This window comes from Eubalaena glacialis, chromosome X (genome assembly GCF_028564815.1).
Source record: "Eubalaena glacialis isolate mEubGla1 chromosome X, mEubGla1.1.hap2.+ XY, whole genome shotgun sequence".
Classification (NCBI taxonomy): domain Eukaryota; kingdom Metazoa; phylum Chordata; class Mammalia; order Artiodactyla; family Balaenidae; genus Eubalaena; species Eubalaena glacialis.
Window position 1 is genome coordinate 59,919,881 of NC_083736.1, and position 24,242 is coordinate 59,944,122.

Here is a 24,242-nt window from a genome sequence, read left to right on the forward strand (position 1 = left end):
TGGGACGATCAAATGATAAAATGAATAATAAAGCTCTTTGTAAACAGGAAAACATCCCATAATGAGAAATCTGTAAGATTTCATTTTCTTCCTACCTCTCCCTACCCCTTATCCACCAGCAACAGAAGCAGTTAGTATTCTCCTACCACCTGTACCTTGTCCTTTGTCAGACTAATTCCATCTAAGACATCATTAAGGCTGGAGCTAGAGTTCACGGCTTCTGATTCTTACCAGATTAATTTTACTATAAATTCCTAACTGGATGATGGCAAACAAGGAAATATAAATAAATATTGAAATATGCCATCTTTAACTGCAGATATGCAGCCAAAGTGCATAATCTGACATTAGAAGGAATAGGCCTCACCTTCTTATACCTGTGACATGAGGTTGGGTCTGACATAGCTTTCCCATACTTGAAAGTGAGGGGTTAAGGGAAAGATGCTGATGCCACTCTTTGGATTCCTCTAGTTATGGTCACATCTTCCTGAGCAACAAAGATGGACTCCTGGGTTCCAGATACAAGAAAGCTGTATTCAGGGAATACACTGATGGTACATTCAGGGTCCGACGGCCAAGGACTGGATCAGAGGAACACTTGGGAATCTTAGGTAAGGGAATTCCACTTCCCTCCTAGTGTCTAGAAACCTGTGATGCTCCTAGGGAGGTTATGTCATATCAGGAAGGCCTCTCCATTCCTCCTTATCAGTTTTCCTTATAGTGGAACTATGGTCATATTTTATAAATCATTCATGAAAATAAGCAATCATATGGGGGTAATTCATGAATTCTGCTGCAACCTAAAACAGGTATTTCCAGGCCTCTATATCTAGGGATCTGTAAGGGTGATGAATTTTTTTTTCAATGCTAAAAGCAAGGGAACTTAGGAACATCGAAGAGTAGGAAAAATGGTACAGGGAACCAGTATTACCCTTACACCCTTGCAATTATTGCTGTAGTTTCTTCACTTTCATAGGAGCCAATGAGTTTCATCATTTTTATCTTCACACAGAAGGGACCCACTGGTCCTTGAAGGGAACCCAGCAATTCTGTACTCTGTGTCAAACTCTCACTCCTTACCAACAATGATTCCACAGAGCCCTGAATATCTAGAAACTTGGGCTATTATACAAAGAGAGTTGGGATGGGAAAAGTGGGGATAATTGGAGGCATAATCTTGTTGTTGAAGTACCTTTATCCTGTGGGTAACAGTATCATCTCAAGGGCTTCTGAATTTAAAAATGGAGTCAGTCACGACTTTCAGTTTTGGGACCCTTTCTCCGGGCAAACCCCTAATTCTAGGGAGTTCCTATGTATATCCCTTTCTTTAATGTCTTTAATGTCCCTGTTCCACTATTCTACTAATGAGACTTTTTCTTCTTTTGCATATACTAGGTCCACTTATCAGAGGAGAGGTTGGTGATATTCTAACTGTGGTGTTCAAGAACAATGCCAGCAGGCCCTACTCTGTGCATGCCCATGGAGTGCTAGAATCTAGCACCGGCTGGCCACTGGCTGCTGAGCCTGGTGAGTGGGAACACTTAGTGAAGGAACATGTGAAGCATCTCTGTTTCAGCCCTCTGGCTTGTTCCTTTAAAAAAAATATATGCCCTTAGCGAACAGAAACAGGAATATTAACCAGAACTAAGCCTCAGTCTGAATTTGTCTCTATGAAATACTCATTTTTTCTATCTCAGAACAGACTGCCTACCTTAGGTCTTTTGTTTAATCAAAGACATACTCAACACTTGCCACACATGGAGCCTTATACTGTCGTTAACCCTGAATACAGATTGAGCTTCTAACCCTCTCTAGATCTGAAGTTAAACTTGGCTATAGTCTGAGCTCCTAATCATGACTAGAGACTGGCCTGTCCCAGACCACAAACTGATCCTTAAACCCAGCCATAGATAAAGTTCTTGTCCTCTTAGTACAGACTAAATCCTAACTCCAGTCATATACTAAACTTCTAATACTAAATGTAGGGTTACCATAATCTTGACCACATTATCTTCCATGCATTCATTCACTGAATAAACACTTACTGGAGGCTTACTGGGTGCAGGAAAAATGTTAGAAGTTATGGAAAGAGTGGGGAATAATACTTTTTCATACCCTAAAAAAAACTTGGGCTATTATGATAGAGAGATAAGTAAACCGGTAACTATAATGCCGTGTTTTAACTGTTAAATAGGGGCTTTAAAAATGTGCCATGGAAGTGTAGAATAGGGTACCTAATCTAAAGTTTGGATGGTCAAGGATGATTTCCCAGAGTAGGTGATAGCTGAGATCTAAATCAGTAGTTCTCAAACTTTAGCATGCATCAGAATCACCTGCAAGGTCTGTTAAATCATAGATTTCTGGGAATAACCCCAGAGCCTCTGATTCAGTAGGTCTGGGATAGGGTTCAAGAATTTTCTTATTCAAACAAGTTCCTAGGTGATTCTGATGTTGCTGGATCAGGAACTACACCTTAAGAACCACTAATCTAAAGAATGAGAAGTAAGTATACAGGTAAAGTGATAGTGTGGAAGAAAAGCAGGGAAAAGGAAGTTCCATATGTGGGGAATGCAATATGTAAAGATTCAGTAGTAAGAGAGATGAAATTTGACGTTGAGGAAAGGGTTCTAAAAAGATCAAGTAAGTAGAATCAACAGGATTTGATTAACTGGATATGGAAGGTGAGAAGGAGAAGGATTCTTGAATGACAACCACATATTTGGAGGAAAATCCTGGAATGATTCCCACATTTTTGGCCTGGACAACCAGATATATGGTAATGTCATTCACCAATATAGGGAACATGGGCAGAAACTGATTTGGGATGGGGAAGAAGGGGTGATGGTGAGTTCACATTTGAATTTCTTGAATTTGTGATGTCTGTAAGACAACCAAATAGAGATATCTAATAGACATAAAGGTCCAAAGCTCAAAAGAAAGGTAGGATCTGAGGGAATAGATGTGAAAGACATCAACATTTAAGTAGTAATTGAAGGCAAAGAAATAAACACAGTCACCCTGGAAGAGTATATTCAATGGGACAATAGGAATCCTAGAATGATACCCTGAGGAAAACCAACTTTTAAGGGAGGTACTAACTGAAAAGTAAGCGTGAGAAAAAGTGAGCAAGATGTTAGAAGAAAAACCAGGATAAGATTGTATCAAAAATGTTTAAAAGAAGATCATTTCAAAAATGAAGAGGTCAACAGTTTCAGCTTCCTCAGAGAGGTTAAATAAGATAACATAAAGTTTCCCATTGGATATAGCAACAGAGGAATGGCTGGTGCTTTTCATAAATTGGTGGGAAAAGAAGCCAGATTATAATGGAATAAAGAGTAATTGGGAGATTTGGGAGTGGAAACAGTGAGTGTGGCTTAATTTTAAGACTTAAGAAGAGCAATTTCAGGTGACGAGATGGTCTGGGGTTTGACCAGGGGCTACAGTAAAGTGGAAGTGAAAGTTACTGGAATTGAGATCAAGGGACTGAAAGGCTAGAGTGTTGTATGATTCATCCATATAGACTTTAAAGTTACTCAGAAGAGTGGTAGAGATTGGTGTGGAAAGGAAGATGGTGATCCAGGTACTAAAATCATCAGTAAATGAGTAAAAGGAGAAAGGGGATACATTGGAAGCAGGGAAAACATTTAGAAGGTTGTTGTAGTAGTACATACAAGTGAAGATAATGACTTTAACAAAAGTGGTAGGAAATGAGGATTGAGAGAATTAGTTGGGTTTGAGGGATGTTAATGGATAATCAATAGGACATGATGATTGTACAGGTGTTAGGGGATAAGAGAGATAGTAGAGTTAAGGATAACAAACTATTTTTTGGATTAAGCACCTAGATGGTGGTACCACTCACAAAAGAAGATAAAAAAGCACGAAGTATGGAGTGTTTTTGTTTGTTGGTTTGTTTGTTTATTTAGAGGGGGAAGATATTAAGTTTATTTTTGATTGTCTTGAATATAAGGTACCTGTAAGACATCCAGGTGGAAAAGAGACCACTGATAAGAATAGGAGGCTGTACTCAATTTGAGTATGGGTTTGTAATTTGGAAGAAACATCTGAAAAAATGTGGAGCTTTAACAGTCACCAGTAACTACAATAAATGATAGTTGAAATCATGATCATATGTGAGATCACCTAGTGAGATAGTGTGTAAAGTGACAATAACATTGAGCTGAGAATGGAACTTTGCAAAATACCATTATTTAATAGGAGGTGATTTACCTTAAATAATTTATAGATTTGAAGCAGTTCTAATCAAAATCACAATTGGACATTTTTATACTTAAATGAAATGATTGTATATAAAGTTCATTTGGAAGAATAAGGAATGCCTGGACAAGAAGATCCAAGAAGTATTTTAAAGATGAATGAGATGAATGAACCTAGAGAATATAATACATAGTGAAGTCAGTCAGACAGAGAAAGACAAATACTATATGATATCACTTATATGTAGAAACTAAAAAATAATACAATAAAATAAAATGAGTCTATATACAAAGCAGAATCAGACTCACAGACATAGAAAACAAACTTATGGTTACCAAAGGGGAGAGGAAAGGAGGAAGGGACAAATTAGGAGTATGGAATTAACAGATACAAACTACTATACATAAAATAGATAAACAACAAAGATATACTGTATAACACAGGGATTTATATTCAATATCTTGTGATAACCTATAATGGAATATAATCAGAAAAAACCTGAATCATTATGCTGTACACCTGAAACTAACACAATATTGTAAATCAACTACTCTTTAATAAAAAAGATTGAGAGAAGACTAGCACAACCCAATATTACAGCATATTATAAAGGTACAATAATTAAAGCAGCATGGTACTGTTAAAAAATAATTAATAGGACAAAAAAAAATCCCTGAAACAGACTCAAAGTTCTATCTTTGTCAACAGCTATGGGAATACAACTATTCCACTACTAGCCCACATTTCTTCTTTCTACCTCCCTCCTTAGGTCTCACAAAGGAAATGTTATTAATCTGATTAGTCAGAACCCAGGATATTTGTTGGACAATGCCTTACTAGTGGGCAGGGTTACTGTTTCTCTCATCTCAGCACTCTCTATTTCACTGCCTACTTCCATGTGTTAAGTTGATCTGTGCCTGCAAATGGGTAAACTGGTTATATGAGTTAAGACTCATATAACTGGTTTTCTGTGTTATGCCTGCACTGCAGATCGAGCTATCTTAGTTTCAAGGGGCTAGAATGAGGAAGCTTTGTTTAGGACTTTAAGTCAAAGTTTTTCAAAAACCTCAAGGAGAGGAGTAACTAATAAAAGCCAAACATTCTTGTGATCCTGTATTAATATCATCACAATAGCATAGAAATCTTGCCTCTTGCCTCTAATGCTGAGTGTATATAAAAGTTTAATATTAGAAAAATCTAGCATTTCAGTGGCAGAAAGGAAAAATTGATCAATACAGTCAGCTCTCCATATCCACTGGTTCAACCAACTACATCCATGGATTCAACCAACTACAGACTGAAAATATAGTTGATCCTTGAACAACATGGATTTGAACTGCACAGGTCCTCTTATATGCAGATTTTTTTCAATAAATATGTACTAAAGTACTACCCAATCTGTGGTTGGTTGAATCCACAGATGAGGAACCACGAATATGGAGGGTCAACCATAAAGTTATATGTGGATTTTCATTTTTTAATATAATTTTTAAAACATATTTATTTATTTATTTGGTTGCACCAGGTCTTAGTTGCAGCAGGCGGGCTCCTTAGTTGTAGATTGTGGGCTCCTTAGTTGTGGCATGCATACTCTTAGTTGCAGCATGAATGTGGGATCTAGTTCCTTGACCAGGGATCAAATCCGGGCCCCCTGCATTGGGAGCACAGAGTCTTAACCACTGCACCACCAGGGAAGTCCTTATATGTGGATTTTCAGTTGTGTGGAAGGTTGGCATCCTTAACCCCTGTGTTGTTCATGGGTCAACTGTATCCAGAAAAAAATTCCAGAATGTTTCAAAAAACAAAACTTTAATTTGCCATGGGCCAGGGACTATTTACATAGCATTTACATTGTATTTACAACTATTTACATAGTATTTGCATTGTATTAGATATTATAAGTAATCTAGAGATGATTTAAAGTATATGAGAGGATGTGTGTAGGTTATATGCAAATACTGTACCATTTATATAAGAGACTTAAGCATGGATTTTTGTATCTATGGGGGTTCCTGGAACCAATCCCCCATGGATACCGAGAGAGGACTATATATGGCTTTAGGACAAGTTGTCTCTTGCCAAAAACAAAATTAGATCTCTGTTTATTACCGTATGCTAAAATAAATTACAAGCAGATTAAAGGTAAAATAGCTTAAAAATAAAAGAATTAAAAGAAAATATAAGTGAAAATTTATCTGAATTCTGGGTGGAGATAGATTTTTCTAAGTTTGAGACCCTAAAAAGATGTTTAACACATAAGATATTGTTACTACATGTAGGATACTTATTTTTTTTAAAAGAGTAGCAAAAGAAATATTAGTATATAGACAGGAAATTTATGAAGGAAGAAATACAAATGTCCAATTTAAAAAATAAATTGGGGGGTCACTAATAAATATTGCAGTGCAAATTGGTTAGTAAAATCGATATGACCTCTGCCCTCATAAATTTTACAGTCTAGGGGAGAAAGCAGGTAATAAGCAAGAAACCAACAGATACATACATATTTACAAAATTAAGTACGTTCTTTGAAGGAAGCAGAAGAAGATAATGTGACAGGGTAGAGGGAGAGGTGTCTAAATCTTCCTGAGGCAGTGACATTTAATTTGAGACCTGATGGATATAAGGAGCTAAGGAGGCAACTATGAGAAAAGTATTCGAGGAAGGGGAGAAAATTCCAAGGAAAAGGAACAGCAAGGGTAAAGACCCTGAAGCAAGAGTGTATTTGGTCTGATCAAGAAGAGCAAGACTGCTAGTATTCTGGAATTGAGTAGGCCACAGGGAGAAGGGTAGGTGAAAAGGTCAGAAAGTTAAAAGTGGAAGAAGAGCAGGAAGCAGATTATGTTGGGTCTTACAGGCCATAATAGGAACTTTGAGTGGATTGGGAGGCCATTGGAAGATTTTAAGCAGAGGAGTGACGTGATCTGACTTACATTTTAACACGATCAATCCGATTGCTGTGTTGAGGAGAGATTATAAGTAGGCAAGGGAGGAATTAGGGCGATGATCTAGGAAGCAATGCAGTAATTTTGTTTAGAGATGATGAGATGACGGTAGCTTGGAAGTGATGAGCAGTGGTCATATTTAGGATGGGTTTTTAAGGTAGATCCAATGAGATATTTTGATGGTCTAGATGTGAGATGGGAGGGGGAAAGAGCAGAAAAATGATTTCAAGGTTTTGGTCTGGACCAATGGAAATAGTTGTCATTTAATGAAATGGAGAAATTTGAAATAAAGTTTAAGATGTGGAAATATCAAGTAGGTATTTGGCTACACGTGTAGCCAAATTAGAGAAGAGGTGTGAACTCGAGATAGAGATTTAAGAGTCATCAGCATGTAGATGATATTTAAAGATATAATATGCATGAGATCACTTAGGGAGTGAGTTAGACAATAAAGAGTGACTGAGATAATTAGATTAATCCAGGTATGAAATGATGGCAGCTCAGGCCAGCCAAATACAGTGAAAGGAGTGAGAAGTGTTCTGATTCTGGGGTTTCAAGATAGATTGGGGTTTCTAGATAGATTTTTCTTTTTGATTTTCAAGAGTTTCTATATTTTAGTTATTAGTCCCTTGTCTGTTTTATACATTGAAGGTGTCCTTTCCCAATTTGTCATTCATCTGTTCATTTTGTTCATGGTGTTGTTTGTTGAACAGAACATAATTTGTTATCAAATTTTGGCCTCATGACTTGTGCTTTTTTAGTTTTGTTTATAAAGTCCTTTCCACCTCTGGTCACAAAGATATTGGGCTATATTATCTTCTATTTATAATTTTGTCACATTCAGATCTTTAATAATGCCAGAATCTACCTTTCTATGTGCCATTAGCTAGGGATCCATTTAATTTTTTTCTCCATATAGTGAGCAAGTTTTCTCAATACCATGTCTTAAACAATTCAGCTCTTCCCCATTTTACTTGTTTTTGCCACCTTTATAGTTTACTTTCTTTTTGTGTGAATTTTTATTGGAGTATGGTTGCTTTACAATGTTGTGTTAGCCTCCACTGCACAACAAAATGAATCAGCCATACACATACAGATATCCCCTCCCTTTTAGCCTTCCTTCCCATTTAGGTTACTACAGTGCATTAGATAGAGTTCCCTGTGCTATATAGTATGTTCCAATCAGTTGTCTTTTTTACACATAATATCAATAACGTATATGTGTCAGTCCCAGTCTCCAAATTCCTCCCACCCCACTTCTTTCCCCCTTGGTATCCATACATTTGTTCTCTATGTCTGTGTCTCTATTTCTGCTTTGCAAATAAGATCATCTATACCATTTTTCTAGATTCCACATATATGCAAGCATATATCACATATTATTATATGATATTTGCTTTCCTCTTTCTGACTTACTTCACTCTGTATGACACTCTCTAGGTCCATCCACGTCTCTACAAATGGCCCAATTTCATTCCTTTCTATGGCTGAGTAATATTCCATTGTATATAGGTACCAGATCTTCTTTATCCATTACTCTGTTGATGGACATTCAGTGTTTACTTTCTTTAAATAAATAGATCTGACTCCAAGTTTTTATTTTGTTATATTTATATGTTATTATGTTATTGCAACAATATCATACTATTTTTATTATTATAAGTTTGAAATTTTTCTTAATATTTGAAGGATAGGCCTCCTTTGTTCAGGATTGACTTAGGTATGTGTTATTTTTTCATATAAATTTTAGAGTAAGTTTATCAAGTTCATCAACAAAATCCAACTACGATTTTGATTTGCATTGTGTTGAATTTATAGATTATTTTAGAGAAAATTGGCATTTTTATATTATTCACTTGTTAGAATAACTTTCCATTTATTCAGATAGTCTTCTTTGTGAAGACACATAACACTTTTTTCATAGTGTTATGAAAATTTCCCCATTAAGGTTTTACATATGCCTAATTAAGTTAATCTGTGGATGTTTTATTGCTTTTGTTGCTAATTTTAAATTATATTTCTAATTGATTATTGCTAATGTAGTTAAATGCTATTGATTTTTATAATTTAATCTTTTATCTGGTAGGCTTCCTGAATTTCCTTATTAATTCTGTAGTTTGTTGATTCTGCAAAAACCGAGTGTTTTGTCCTTCTACTTATTATTTCCTTTCTGACATATGTGTTTGCCAGGATCTCTAATATTAGTGATAGTGGTGGTAACCCTTAGCTTTTTCCTAATCTCAAGGGGGATACAACTAACTTTTCTCACTCTTTGCTATGGATCTTTTTTGGAGGAAGATGATAAACACATTTATTTAAATTTTAGTCAATGTAAATGACTAAAACCTTTAACAGAAGGATCATTTTAAAACCACTTTGAAGCCTACCTCTGTAAAGTGATTTTTCCAAGATGGTTATACCAGACATGCCCTAATCCCCAAACCATCTTAAATGGTATAGGTTCTGATAAGCTTGGAATTTGTACACCTCCCCCTCTTCCCCAAAGAAATTTAAAGGCTTTACAATACATACTCCCACATGGCATACACATTTTTCTGTATTCAATAAATTTCTTCTTAGTAGAGAGGAAAAACCCAACCCAATTATGAGGCCAATCACACCACTGTTGAAAAACTGTACTTACTACTTCAGAATACTGGCATGAACAACTTGTATTTTAACCTAAAATCTTTATTAAATCCTAGTTTAGTGTCTCTATTATCAGTTAGAGTGTTGGTTAACTTGTGGTGAAATGAGGATTATGCAAGTAATAATGCAGCATAATATTTTACTACTATAAAAACAAGTATCATGTAGTTAGAGTTGTAACTGTACACCCACCTTAAAAATGTTTTCCCACATATCTATGTAAAACATGTAATTTAAAAATACTGACATCATAATATATAAATAGTTGTTATAAATGCACATAGCACATTCTATAGACATCATATTTATTTTTTTAAAGAGACTGTAAATTATACATGGAAAAATTACACCCTTGGAAAAGCTTATGTTCTAATAGTGTTGTTAAACATCTAGATTAAATAAGAAATTGTATTTCAGAAGCATGCTATATTACATGTATATCAATTCTAGTACCTTAAGTGCTCACCAACAAATCATTAACATATAGAGACATTCATCACAAGAATCAAGAACTATCATCTATCTCTTCCACATATTAACAGGTGGTCAACTCCAAATCAACAGTGCTCACATAATTATGTCTGTAAACAACTATCCTAAGTGAAAGATGGGCTGAGTTAAGCACAGCTACAACATATTATAAACAATTCATTACAAAAATATCACAAGTTAAAACTGGAACACTTTGCACAGTTGATCACAAGACATCATAAAAACTGTCTTCAGTAAAACTCTGTAACAGATTGGTCAACTGGATATATCTGGATATGATAGAGACTTCTTATTGAAGATGCACACAAGTTAGGATTTTGAGAAAAAAACAACCATCAGGTCTGCTTCACCAGGCTCCTGAAATGTACCCATCACTGCGTTACAGAACCTCAAGTCTGTTTTGAAGCCCTAGACAACAGATTTCCCAGAGACACTGTTTATCTACGGTAATGACAACAACAATCTTTGATTTGTATGATGAGGCTTCCTTTTTATTGAAGTATAATTGCCATTTGACATTATATTAGTTTCAGATGTACAATATAATAATTCAATAATTGTATACATTATGAAATGATCACTGTAATAAGTGTAGTTAACATCTGTCACCATACATACTTACAATTTTTTTTCTTGTGATGAGAACTTTGAACGTCTACTCTCATAACAACTTTCAAATATGCAATACAGTATTATAAACTATAGTCACCATGTTTTACATTGCATCCCCATGACATTTATTTTACAACTGGAAGTTTGTACCTTTTGACTGCCTTTACCCATTTTGCCCAACTCCTAACCCATGCCTCTGGCAACCACCAATCTGCTCTCTGTATCTATGACCTTGGGTTTTTTGTTGTTTATTTTTTGTTTGTTTGTTTTTTTCTAATTTAACATATAAGTGAGACCATATGGTATTAGACTTTTTCTGACTTATTTCACTTAGCATAATGCCCTAAAGGTCCATTCATTTTGTCACAGATGGAAGGATTTCATTTTTTTATGGCTGAATAGAATTTCATTTTGTGTGTGTGTGTGTGTGTATACACACACATGTATATATCACATCAACTTTATCCACCGAAGGACACTCAGGTTGTTCCCATGTCTTGGATATGGTAAATAATGCTGAAATAAACGTGGGAGTGCATATATCTTTTTGAATTAAGGGTTTTGTTTTCTTTGGATAAACACCCAGAAGTGGAATTGCTTGATCATATGGTAGTTCTATTTTTAATTTTTTGAGGAACTGCCATACTATTTTCCATAGTGGCTGCACCAATTTACATTCCCATCAACAATGCACAAGGGTTCCCTTTTCCCACATCCTTGCCAACACTTGTTATTTCTTGCCTTTTTGATAATAGCCATTCTAATGGATATGAGTTGCTATCATGGTTTTGATTTGCATTTCCCTAATAACTAATGATGTTGAGCATCTTTTCATGTACCTGTTGGCCATTTTGATGTCTTCTTTGGAAAAATATCTATTCAGATCCTCTGCCCATTTTTTAATCAGGTTGTTCATTTTTCTGAATGTTGAGTTGTATGAGTTCTTTGTATATGTTGTATATTAACCCCTTATTGGATATACTGTTTGAAAATATATTCTCCTACTCAGTAGGTGGCCTTTTTGTTTCTTTGAAAAAAATGGTTTTTTTATTCAAAAGCTTTTTAGTTTTATGTAGTCCCATTTGCTTATTTTTTTGTTGTTGCTTTTGCCTGACGAAACAGATCCAAAAAATGTTGTTAAGATCAACATCAAAGAGTATAGTGCCTATGTTTTCTTCTAGGATTTTTACGATTTCAGGTCTTACACTTAAGTCTATATCCATTTTGAGTTTATTTTTGTATATGGTGTGAAAAGTAGTTTAGTTAGATTATTTTACATGTAGCTGTCCAATTCTCCCAACATCATTTATTGAAGAGGCTATCTTTTCCCCATTGTATATTCTTGTCTCCTTTGTTGTAGATCAATTGCCCATATAGATGTGGGTTTATTTCTGGGCTGTCTATTCTATTTCATTGATCTATGTATCTGTTTTTATGCCAGTACCATAATGTTTTGATTACTGTAGTTGTGTAATATAATTTGAAACCAGGGAGCATGATGCCTCCAGCTTTGTTTTTCTTTCTTAAGATTGCTTTGGCTATTCAGTTTCTTTTGTGGTTCTGAACAAATTTTAAAATTGTTCTATTTCTGTGAAAAATGCCATTGAAATTTTGATAGCAATTGCATTAAATCTGCATATTGCTTTGGGTAGTATGAACTTTATAACAATATTAATTCTTCCCAATCCGTGAATATCTTTCCATTTATTTGTGTATTCTTCAATTTCTTTCCTCACTGTCTTATAGTTTTTTATTTTTCAGGTCATTCACCTCCTTGGTTAATTTTATTCCTAAGTATTTTATTCTTATTGATGGAATTATAACTGGGAATTATTTTATTAATTTTTCTTTCTGACAGTTTATTATTAGTGTATGGAAACACAACGGATTTCTGTATGTTGATTTTGTATCCTGCAACTTTACTGAGTTTGTTTATTAGTTCTAAAAGTATTTTGGTGGAGTCTTTAGAGTATTCTATATATAAGATCATGTCATCCTCAAATAGTGACCGTTTTACTTTTTCCTTTCTAATTTGAGTACCTTTTTTTTTTTCCTCTTGCCTAATTGCCCTGGGTAGGACTTCCAATGCTATGTTGAAAAAAATTGTGAGAGTGGGCATCCTTGTTTTGTTCCTGATCATAAAGGAAAAACTTTCAGCTTTTCACCATTGAATATGATGTTATATGTGGGCTTGTCATATATGGCCTTTATTATGTTGACGTATATTCCATCTCTTCTCAGTTTGTTGAGCATTTTTATCAGGAATGGATGTTGAATTTTGCAAATGCTTTTTCTGCATTTATTGAGATGATTATATGATTTTTATCTTTCATTGTGTTAATGTGGTGTATAATTATGTTGATTGATTTGTGGATACTGAACCATTCTTGCATCCCTGGAATAAATCTCACTTTATCATGGTGTATGATCCTTTTAATGTATTGTTGATGTCGGTTTGCTAATATTTTGTTGAGGATTTTTGCATCTATGTTCATGATAAACCTATGTTTATCATGTACTTATTGCCATTTTGTTTAGTATTTTCTGGCTGTTTTGTAGTTCCTCTGTTTCTTCTTCTCATGCTCACTTTTGTGGTTTGGCGACTTTCTTTAGTGATATGCTTGGATTCTTTTCTCATTATCTTTTGTGTATTTACTATAGGTCTTTGTAGTTACTACGACACATATAACAACCTCTATTTATAACCATCTATTTTAAGTTGATAACAACTTATGTTTGAATGCATTCTCAAACTCTACATTTTTATTCTTCCCCCTCAAATTGTATGTTTTTGATGTCACATTTTATATCTTTTTATTTTGTATATCCTTTAACTAATTATTGTAGTCATTGTTATTTTAACTACTTTTGTCTTTTATCCACCATACTAGCTTTCTTGTTTAATACTGATGAGCTTCTTAAGATTTTTGCTTGTCTGGAAAACTCTTTATCTTACCTGAAGACAGCCCCCCCCCACAAAGCCAAAACTCCAGGACAAACAAATAGGCCTCTTTCAAGGAAAGACTGGGAGTTTGTTTCAGTCTGCTGTGTGTGCAGTACCCCAGGGATGGTAGCCTTCCAGGAACTGTCTCTCTAATTGTTACAATCCCATGTGACCCAGGAACACAAGCCCCCCTGGCCACCAGAGCCAGGCATTTAAGGGGAATCTCCTGGGCTGCAGCCACATAAACCAGGGCACCAGATATAAAAACTGGGGCACCAGACATGTATAAAAGTTTCCCTCTGGGAGATAGTGGTATTCTGGACAGTAACAGAGGGCAACAGTGAAGGTGGCACTTACTGAGGGAAAAAAGACTTAGTGCCTGCCAGCTTTATCAAGGCAGAGAGAGAGAGAGAGAGCACAGAGATGGTGCCCACCAATTGGTGGGTAAAGATGGCACCCATTGAGAAAAAATAGCTCTTGTCAGCTTTAGCATTGTAAAGGGAGAGTGCGAAAATGGTGTCCACCAGTATCTTCATCCATGGAGATTATCCAAACATGCCCCTGCTCCTCAGGTCAATGCTTTAAGATTAGCAATGAATTGCTTTGACATAAAGTCTGAGTGCTTTTCAAATGGTTACCTCTGTGCTGGGCCCTGGGGTGAGTGAGTCTGCATGTGAGCCATTTAGAAGGTATTTCTTAGTTCACTACATCCCTTTGGATCTCATGAACATGAGCTCCATTGGTTTAAAAAGCCAGATATTTTACAGCTTCATATTTCAGGTTCAGGTATCCCTTTAATACCTGGGGGGCGCTGATATGAGGTATGAACACTTTGCTCCTCAGGGAGAAGCTTTGGTTGTGTGAGTTTCCTCCTAATTCTGGATTGTTGAGCTGGGGCGGGATTTATGGTAAGACCATGTCTCAGTCTCTCCTACTGCCTCGATGTGATCCTTTTCTCATTTGCCAATGTGAAGGAATCACTCAGCTAGTTTTCAGGTCTTTTTCAGAGGAAATTTTCCCATAAGAAGCTTTAGATTTGGTGTTTTCCTGAAAGGAAATGTGTTCAGATTATTCCTACATTGTGTCTTAGACTGCCTCCTGAGAACCCTGTGATGATGAGGCTTCTTTACTCTCTGGTAAAGAGGGTTGCTTTTTGTCTGCTTTAATAGCCAGATGTTTGCAAGCAGCTTTCCAACAACAGATATAAGCGATCTGGTTGTTGAGAATTCTTTTTGGACAATCCATTTCATTTTGGCCAATGTTCAACTCTTAGGCTACTTCTGTATCCTTCACTGTCACTCCCATCAGCATTAAAAAGCTTCAGTAGCTCAGGGAAAAAATTGCTTCTTCAACAGTGGTTGAAGTGATCTGTGTTCCTGCTATAAGAATTTTTTTAGCCTTTCTCAAGGAAGTATATATTATACATTAATGAATATATTTTACAGTAAAATTAAATTGAAATCAGACTCTTTTAAAAAGCCTAAAATGGAAATCAAGGTATTTATCAAATTTCCATGATGAACCAAAATCCTGACTTTCAGAATTCAGCAATCATGATTGTAGATGAGGGCCATTAATCCATGTTTTTAAATAACTAAGGATCTTGTCCATACTTGGAGCAGAATTCTGTGTATAAGTGACAATCATTTCAAATATAAATATTTTAGGGGCCCCAGATATTTTAATTGTTCAGCCATACATGTGTTGTACTTCATCATCTGATGACTTGCATGGCTCCCAGCCAAAGAAAAATATGTTACCCAGCAGAGTTTAAGACCTGACCACACAGATCATGGCCTAGTCAAGACCCATGGTTCTAACAGATGGAAGGACTAATACTTCTGTTCTAGAATTTTTTTAATTAAAAATAACTTTATATTTAGTAAAATTCACCCATACTGTAGCATTTCATGGATTTTGAAAATGCATGCATTTGTGTATTCACCACCATAACTGAGATACAGAACAGTTCCATTACCCCCAAAAAACTTCTTCAGGCTGCCTCTTTGTAGTCAAGCCTTTCCCCCAATCCCACCACTTTTGTCAACCACTTTCCTTATGTTCTACATCCCTATGGTTTTCTGTTGTACAATGTCATAAAAATTGAATCATACAGTTTAGCCTTTGACTTCTAGATTCTTTTCACTTAAAAAAAGCATTTGGAGGATAGCAAAATTTGCAGATTAGGGAACACCAGATTCCTGTTCCTCCACAGCCCATACTTCTAAGAAACAAAGAAAACAACAAACCAAATTCAGGTATAACATAGATGTTGAAACTGCCTGACAGGAATTTTAAAATAACTACAATTAATATGTTAAAGGCCCTAATGGAAAAGGTGACAAACATGCAAAATGAGATGATAATTTCAGTGAGGAAATTAAAAACTATAAGAGAGAATCAAATGAAAATGCTAGAAATGAAAAATAGAGAGAGAGAGGCTTTTCAATGGTCTCTTCAGTAGACTTCACACAACTGAGAAAATGACTACTGACCTTGAAGATAGGTCAATAAAAATTACCAAAACTGAAATACTAGGAGACAAAAAAGAGGAAAAAGAAACAGAATGAAGCATGTAAGATCTGCGTGATAATATCAGACACTCTAACATAAATGAAATTGAAATCAAAAGAGAAGAAAGAGAGATAGGACAAGCAAAAGATTTAAAGAAATAATAGCAGAAACTTTTCCAAAATCAACAATAGACACAGAACTACAGAATCAAGAAGCTCTGAGAAGACCAACGGGGATAATTACCAAAAAACAAACAAATAAATACACACACATGCACACACACACACTTGCAAACACCCTTAGTCATGCCACGTAAAGTCTACTAAAACCAAAGACAAACAGAAAATCTTGAAAACAGCCAGAAAAATAAAACCAAAGCACATTACATACAAAGGAACAAAGATAAAACTTATGGCAGATTTCTCATCAGAAACTATAAAAGCAAGAAAGCAGTAATGAAACATTTTTAAAGTGCTGAAATAAAAATACTGTCAATGAAGAATTATATATGCTGTGAAAATAAGAAGGAAAAATAAAACATTCTCAGAAAAAAAGGCTATAAGAATTCATTGCTAGTATATCTATATTACAAGAAATTTTAAAGAAAGTGCTTCAGGAAGAACTGACATGGCACCAGAAAGCAAGTGGTAACCATACAATGAAATAGATTGCTGGAAATAGAATAAATAAAGATTAAAAATAAAATTTATTTTTTTCATTTTTAGTGTTCAAAAGACTGTCTAAAAGAAAACTTTATCAATGTAGTGTATTTTTGTATATGCAAATATAAAATATATGACAAAAAATACCACAATGATTGGAAGTGGTGTATTGGGAATATACAGTTGCAAAGATCTCTTGCTAGATAGTAACCAATATAATATTATTTGAAGATAGATTCTAATATATGTTGTAAATTCTAGAGCAATAAGTAAAATTATTTTTAAAGTGGTAGAGTGAATTAATAATAGAGAAAAAATGGAATCACATAAAATGCTCAATTAATGCAAAAGAAAGCAAGAAAGAAGGAAAAAACAAAAATAAATAGAAAAATAGAAAAAAATCTACCAATATGACAGATTTTATTTCAATGATAGCAATAATAATTTTAAATTTAAACCAATATAAACACACCAACAAAAACAGATGTATATTGTGATACTGGATTTTAGAAGATTACCCAACTATATGTTATATAAAAGAAATTCACTGTAAACATAAAGGCAAAAATAGGATAAAAGTGAAAGAATGGACAAAGATGTACCATGTAAACACTAACATGGCTAATACTACTGTCATGGAAAGTACACTTTAGACTAAGGAATCTACCAAGGATAAGAAAGATATTACAATATAATAAAGAGATCAATTCTCAAAAATAAAACAAAAACTGTCCTAAATATGCACACATTGAACAACAGAACTCCAACATACATGAAATCAAAAACTGATAGTATTGAAAGGTAATTTGTATATTTCTAGGAATTTCTGTATTTCATCTACGTTATATAATTTGTGGACATATAACTGTTTTGGTGTTTTCTTATAATCCTTTTTATTTCTGTGAGGTTGGTAAAATATCCCTACATTCACTTGTGATTTTAGTTTTTTTTGTTTCCGATTTTTTTATTGAAGTATAATTGATTTATAATATTGTACAGCAAAGTGATTCAGTTATATATAGATAGATAGATATAGATATATTTCCCTGTGCTATACAGTAAACCCTTGTTCCTAATCTATTTTATGTACAGTAGCTTGTATCTGTTAATGCCATACTCCAAATTTATCACTTCCCCTCTCCCTTTCCCCTTTGGTAACCATAAGTTCGTTTTCTATATCTGTGAGTCTATTTCTGTTTTGTATATAGATTCATTTGTATTATATTTTAGATTCCACATATAAATGACATCATATAGTATTTGCCTTTCTCTGTCTGACTTACTTCACTGAGTGTAATATTCTCTAGTCCATCCATGTTTTTCCAAATGACAATATTTCATTCTTTTTTATGGCTGAGTAATATTCCATTGTATATCTATACCACATCTTCTTAAACCAATCATCTGTGATGGGCAATTTGGTGTTTTCCATGTCTTGGCTACTATAAATAGTGCTACTATGTACACTGAGGTGAACATATCTTTTGAATTAGAATTTTCACCTTTTCTGAATATATGCCCAGCATCACGTTGTAGCTCCATTTTTAGTTTTCTAAGGAAACTCTTTACTGTTTTCCACAGAGGCAGAACCAATTTACATTGCCACCAACAGTGTACAGGGTTCCCTTTTCTCTGCACCCTCTCCAGCATTGGTTGTTTGTAGACTTTTTGATGGTAGCCATTCTGACCAGTGTGTGGTGATACCTCATTGTGATTTTGATTTGCACTTCAGTAATGATTAATGATGTTGAGCATCTTTTCATGTGACTGTTGGCCATCTGTATGTCTACTTTGGAGAAATGTCTATTTGGGTCTTCTGCCCATTTTTTGATTGTGTTCTTTCTTTTTTCAATATTGAGTTGTATGAACTGTTTATATATTTTGGATGTTAATCTCTTGTTTGTTCCATTGTTTGCAAATATTTCCTCCCATTCCACAGGTTGTCTTATTGTTTTATTGATGCTTTCCTTTGCTGTGCAAAACCTTTTCGATTTTATTAGGTCCCATTTGTTTAGTTTTGATTTTATTACTTTTGCCTTGGGAGACCGAACTAAGAAAATATTGCTATGATTTATGTCAGAGAATGTTTTGCCTCTGTTCTCTTCTAGGAGTTTTATGCTTTCATGTCTTAGACCTAAGTCTTTAAACCAGTTTGAGTAATTTTTGAATATGGTATGAAGGAGTGTTCGAGTGTTCTATTTTCATTGATTTACATGTGGCCATCTGGCTTTCCCAACACCACTAGTTGAAGAGACTGCTTTCTTTCCATTGTACAGTCTTGATTCCTTTGTTAAAGATTAATTGACTGTAGGTGTGTGGGTTTATTTCTTGACTCTCTATTCTGTTCCATTGATCCATATGTCTGTTTTTGTGCCAATACCATGCTGTTTTGATTACTGTAGCTTTGTAGTGTTGTCTGAAGTCTGGAAGTCTAGCTTTGTTCTTTTTTATTAGGATTGTTTTGGCAATTTTGGGTCTTTTTTCATTCCATATAAATTTTAAGATTATTTGTTCTAGTTCTGTGAAAAATATCATGGGTATTTTGATAGGGATTGCATTAAATCTGTAGATTGCTTTGGGTAGTATGGCCATTTTAACAATATTAATTCTTCCAATCTAAAAGCATGGGATATCTTTCCATTTCCTTGAATTATCTCCAATTACTGTTTTCAATGTTTTATAGTTTTTAGTGTATAGGTCTTTCACTTCCTTGGTTAAGTTTATTCCTAGGTATTTTTTGACACCATTTTAAACAGGATTACTTTTTACTTTCTCTTTCTGATATTTCATTGTTAGTGTAAAGAAATGCAACAGATTTCTGTATATTAACCTTGTACCATGCAACCTTGCTGAATTTCTTTATTAGTTCTAATAGTTTTTGTGTGGAGACTATAGAGTTCTCTATATAGAGTATTATATCAACTAGAAATAGTGAGAATTTTACCTCTTCTCTTCTAACTTGGATACATTTTGTTTCTTTTTCTTACCTGATTTCTGTGGCTAGGACTTCCAATACTGTGCTGAACAGAAATGGTGAGAGTGGGTATCTTTGTCTTGTTCTGTGCCTCCATTCTATTTCCGAGATTTTGGATCATCTTTACTATCATTACTCTGAATTCTTTTTCAGGTATGTTGCCTATTTCCTCTTCATTTATTTGGTCTTGTAGGTTTTTACCTTGCTTCTTCATCTGTAACGTATTTCTCTGTCATCTCATTTTTGTTGATGTGTGGAGCTGTTTTCCTCTCTTGCTGGTTGTTTGGCCTGAGGCGTCCAGCACTGGACCTTGCAGGCAGTTGGGTGGAGCCAGATCTTGGTGCTGAGATGAGGACTTCTTCGAGACCTCACAGTGATTAATATTTCCTGGGACCTGTAGTTCTCTGATAATCCAGCAGTTTGAATTTGGTGCTCCTACCACAGGGGCTCAGGCCTAACCCCTGGCCTGGGAACCAAGACCCTGCAAGCTGTGCGATGTGACAAAAACAAACAAACAAACAAAAAACAGACAAACAAAGCCCAAGGCAAATATTAAAAACAAAACCAAACCAACAAAAATAAGAAGTAACAATCACACAAACAAAACAAAACAAACAGACAAATAAAACCAAAGACAACAAAAACAAATCCAAATAAACAAAAGACAAAACAACAAACAAACAACAACAATGAAAAAAACCCCAAGGAAAGCAAAAAACAAGAAGACACCAAAATGAAGAAGAGAGCCCAAAAACCAAAACCAATAATAAAAACAAAACTAACCCAAACAGAAAACTAAAAACAAAACAAAATCAAAAAACAAACTAAAAGAAAAGCTAAGTGAACAAAAGACAAACACACAAAAATGACACACACAAAAAAAATCAAAACTAGAAAAAAAAGGATAAAAACAAAAGAAAATAATAAGCAAAGCAAAACAAAACTAAACAAAAATATCAAAATAACAAACCAACAGGAAAAAAAAACAACAAATAACAAAGAGCAGGACAATAACAAAGAATAAAAAGAAAAATAAAATTAGAAAAATAAAAAATATATTAGAAAAAATAAAAATGAAACAACAACAAAGCAAAATAGAACAACAGCAAAAAGATAAAATAAAATAAAATAATTTTAAAAGTTTAAAAAATAAAGTTAAAGATAAAAATATAAAAAATTAAAAAATGGAAAATTCTGTGATGCCTCCACTATCAATGTCCCTGCACCCACGGTGAGCTACAGCCAACCCCCACCTCCCCAGGAGGTTCTCCAAGACCTCTCTGTAGGTCTCTGGACCAGCTGTGTCATCCCCACCTCTGCTTGTATTCCTCTTACCAGCATCTGCTCCTGAAACACACATGCTTGCATAGGCCAGCTGGGGTGCAGACTTCCATGGGCATGGCTGCAGGGGCTGGCACAGATGGAGGAGGCTTTGGAGAAGGGCGGCGCTCAGCCTGCCAGGACCTGTGTGGAAAAAGGAATATTTGTCAGGGGCGGTGGCAGGCTGCCGAGACCCACACGGCCCATGGATGTTTTGGAGGAGTTGTGCTCAGGTCCACCGGGACCCGTGTGGCCGGAGGAGGCTTTGGCAGGGGCGGGGCTCAGGCATGGGGCCCTAGCAGGCTTGCCAAGGCCTGAGCAGGTGGGGGGAACCCTGGTTTTCAGGGTGGGCGAGCCTGCTCAGGCATGCACAACTGACGTTGCCCAAGGAGGCCAGCCCAACAGGTGGGAAAGGGCATTCCAATGGCAGCCCTGCCCTTTACACACCACTCAACAATTGCATCTCACCTCCATGGTGGCCTGGGCTTCCTCTGCAAACCTTTCTGGCTGTGGAGCCCTTCTCTCCTGCTGCCTCAGGCTGTCTCCTCACAACCAACCAGTACCCCCTTCCTGGGTCCACTCTTCAAACCCCCACTCTCCAGCACCCAGCCCTCCTACACACAACTCAGGCTGGGGTGTGCAGGGCTGTGGCACAGACTATATGAATAGGTATTACTTTGTCTGTCCTGCCTTCCACAGACTGGTTGCTGCATTCCCCTCCAATCTCCCAATCCCCTGAAAGTTCCTCTCTGTCACTACTGTTCCCCTTGCTGTAAGTGAGCTTTTCTGAGTGTGGGAATCTCTGCTCTCCTTTAGCTCCCCCTCAGGGGCACTGGTCCCATCCTGTTTCCACTTTTCTTCCCCCTTTCCTTCTTTCTTTCATCCTACCTGGTTGCTCGGGGATTTTTTGTCCCCTTAGGTGTCCGAGGTCCTCCACTAGTGTTCAGTAGGTGCTCTCTGAGAATTGTTCCAATGTATTCTTGATGTATTTGTGAGGAGATGCAAACTCCACATGCTCCTATTCTGCCATCTTGACTCTGCCCCCAATGTTCAGTATCTTTGATTTATAATATTATGTTAATTTTATTTATACAGCATCGTGATTCAATATTTTTGCAGATTATACTCCATTATAAGATATTTTAAGATAATTGCTATAATTCCCTGTACTATACAGTATATCCTCTTTGCATACCTATTTTATATATAGTAGTTTGTTTCTGTTAATCCCATCAAACAAACAAACAAATAAATAAATAAATAAATAGACTGAAGTCAGGGAGTCTGATTCCTCCAGCTCCGTTTTTTTCCCTCAAGACTGCTTTGGCTATTCGGGGTCTTTTGTGTCTCAGTACAAATTTTAAGATTGTTTGTTCTAGTTCTGTAAAATATGCCATTGGTAATTTGATAGGGATTGCATTGAATCTGTAGATTGCTTTGGGTAGTATAGTCATTTTCACAATATTGATTCTTCCAATCCAAGATATACCAATCCATGGTATATCTCTCCATCTGTTGGTATCATCTTTAATTTCTTTCATCAGTGTCTTATAGTTTTCTGCATACAGGTCTTTTGTCTCCCTAGGTAGGTTTATTCCTAGGTATTTTATTCTTTTTGTTGCAATGGTAAATGGGAGTGTTTCCTTAATTTCTCTTTCAGATTTTTCATCATTAGTATATAGGAATGCAAGAGATTTCTGTGCATTAATTTTGTATCCTGCAACTTTACCAAATTTATTGATTAGCTCTAGTAGTTTTCTGGTGGCATCTTTAGGATTCTCTATGTAGAGTATCATGTCATCTGCAAACAGTGACAGCTTTACTTCTTCTTTTCCAATTTGTATTCCTTTTATTTCTTTTTCTTCTCTGATTGCCGTGGCTAGGACTTCCAAAACTATGATGAATAATAGTGGTGAGAGTGGACATCCTTGTCTCGTTCCTGATCTTAGAGGATATGCTTTAGTTTTTCACCATTGAGTATGATGCTTGCTGTGGATTTGTCATATATAGCCTTTATTATGTTGAGGTAGGTTCCCTCTATGCCCATTTTGGATTGGAGCTTAATGACAAGGAAAGTCTGGCTAAGTATTTGAGGCATCAATACACGCAGATCATAACTGACATCAGAAAGATGGCTGAAAGCTTCCATGGAGACAGTATGGAAAAAGAGGAGAAGAGGACTAGAGACAGAGCCTTGAAGAAACAGCTCATTTAGAAGGCAGCATCAGGATAAGGAGACCAAAACAGAGCCAAAGAAGGAAGGTCATGATAAGCAGGGAGAATAGTAGCAGAACTGCCTTACTAGAGTATTGGACCTGAATATTTAAAGATAGGGACAGTAGAAGAGATGCTGAGGGTGTCCCAGGAGGGAGAAAAATAAAGTCACAAAAATAAAATGAAGACTGATATGGAAATGATGGAGAAATATCTTAAAGGTCCTGGTACTCACCTGCCACAGCCTCTTAGGGATACCCGGGAACTGGGAGAAATTTCTGACCTGGTCCAACTGGAGACTCCTGTTACCCCTTCTAGGTGAGGTTCTCACTTACCAATGGAACATCCCAGAGAGATCTGGCCCTGGGCCCAATGATTCTACTTGTGTTTCCTGGATCTATTATTCTGCAGTGGATCCCATCAAGGTAAAGACAATATTGGCTTCCTGGAGTTGTCTCAGAAATGGCCAGGCTGCCTAGCAAAAAGAAGTTATTAAACAGATGTAGTAAGAAGCCCAGCACTAAAGTCCAGGGTTCAGGTGAAATTCCTCAAATGCTGGGCTTATTCTAGTAGGTAGGAAGAGGGATGAAAGGAATAGGTAGCACCACATGTTAGTTCTGAGGATTTTCTTCCTTGTTTCTTCTTCTTGGATAATATAAGGCAGTATGTTATCATTTAAGAAACCTAGAATTGGTTGT

General features: G+C 35.8%; 1 protein-coding gene across 7 annotated transcripts in view; it reads left to right on the top strand.

Moving 5' to 3' along the window:
* Positions 1-24,242, top strand: part of HEPH (hephaestin) — an 86,734-nt gene that overhangs the window by 51,649 nt on the left and 10,843 nt on the right. For 4 of the 7 annotated variants that reach the window (XM_061179519.1, XM_061179520.1, XM_061179522.1 and 1 more), the window contains 3 exons: positions 472-611; positions 1,396-1,527; positions 23,863-23,969. In XM_061179519.1, the coding sequence (XP_061035502.1) occupies positions 472-611; positions 1,396-1,527; positions 23,863-23,969 (379 nt within the window). The remainder of the gene's footprint in view (positions 1-471; positions 612-1,395; positions 1,528-23,862; positions 23,970-24,242) is intronic. The other 3 variants (XM_061179523.1, XM_061179524.1, XM_061179525.1) reach the window with 1 other exon arrangement.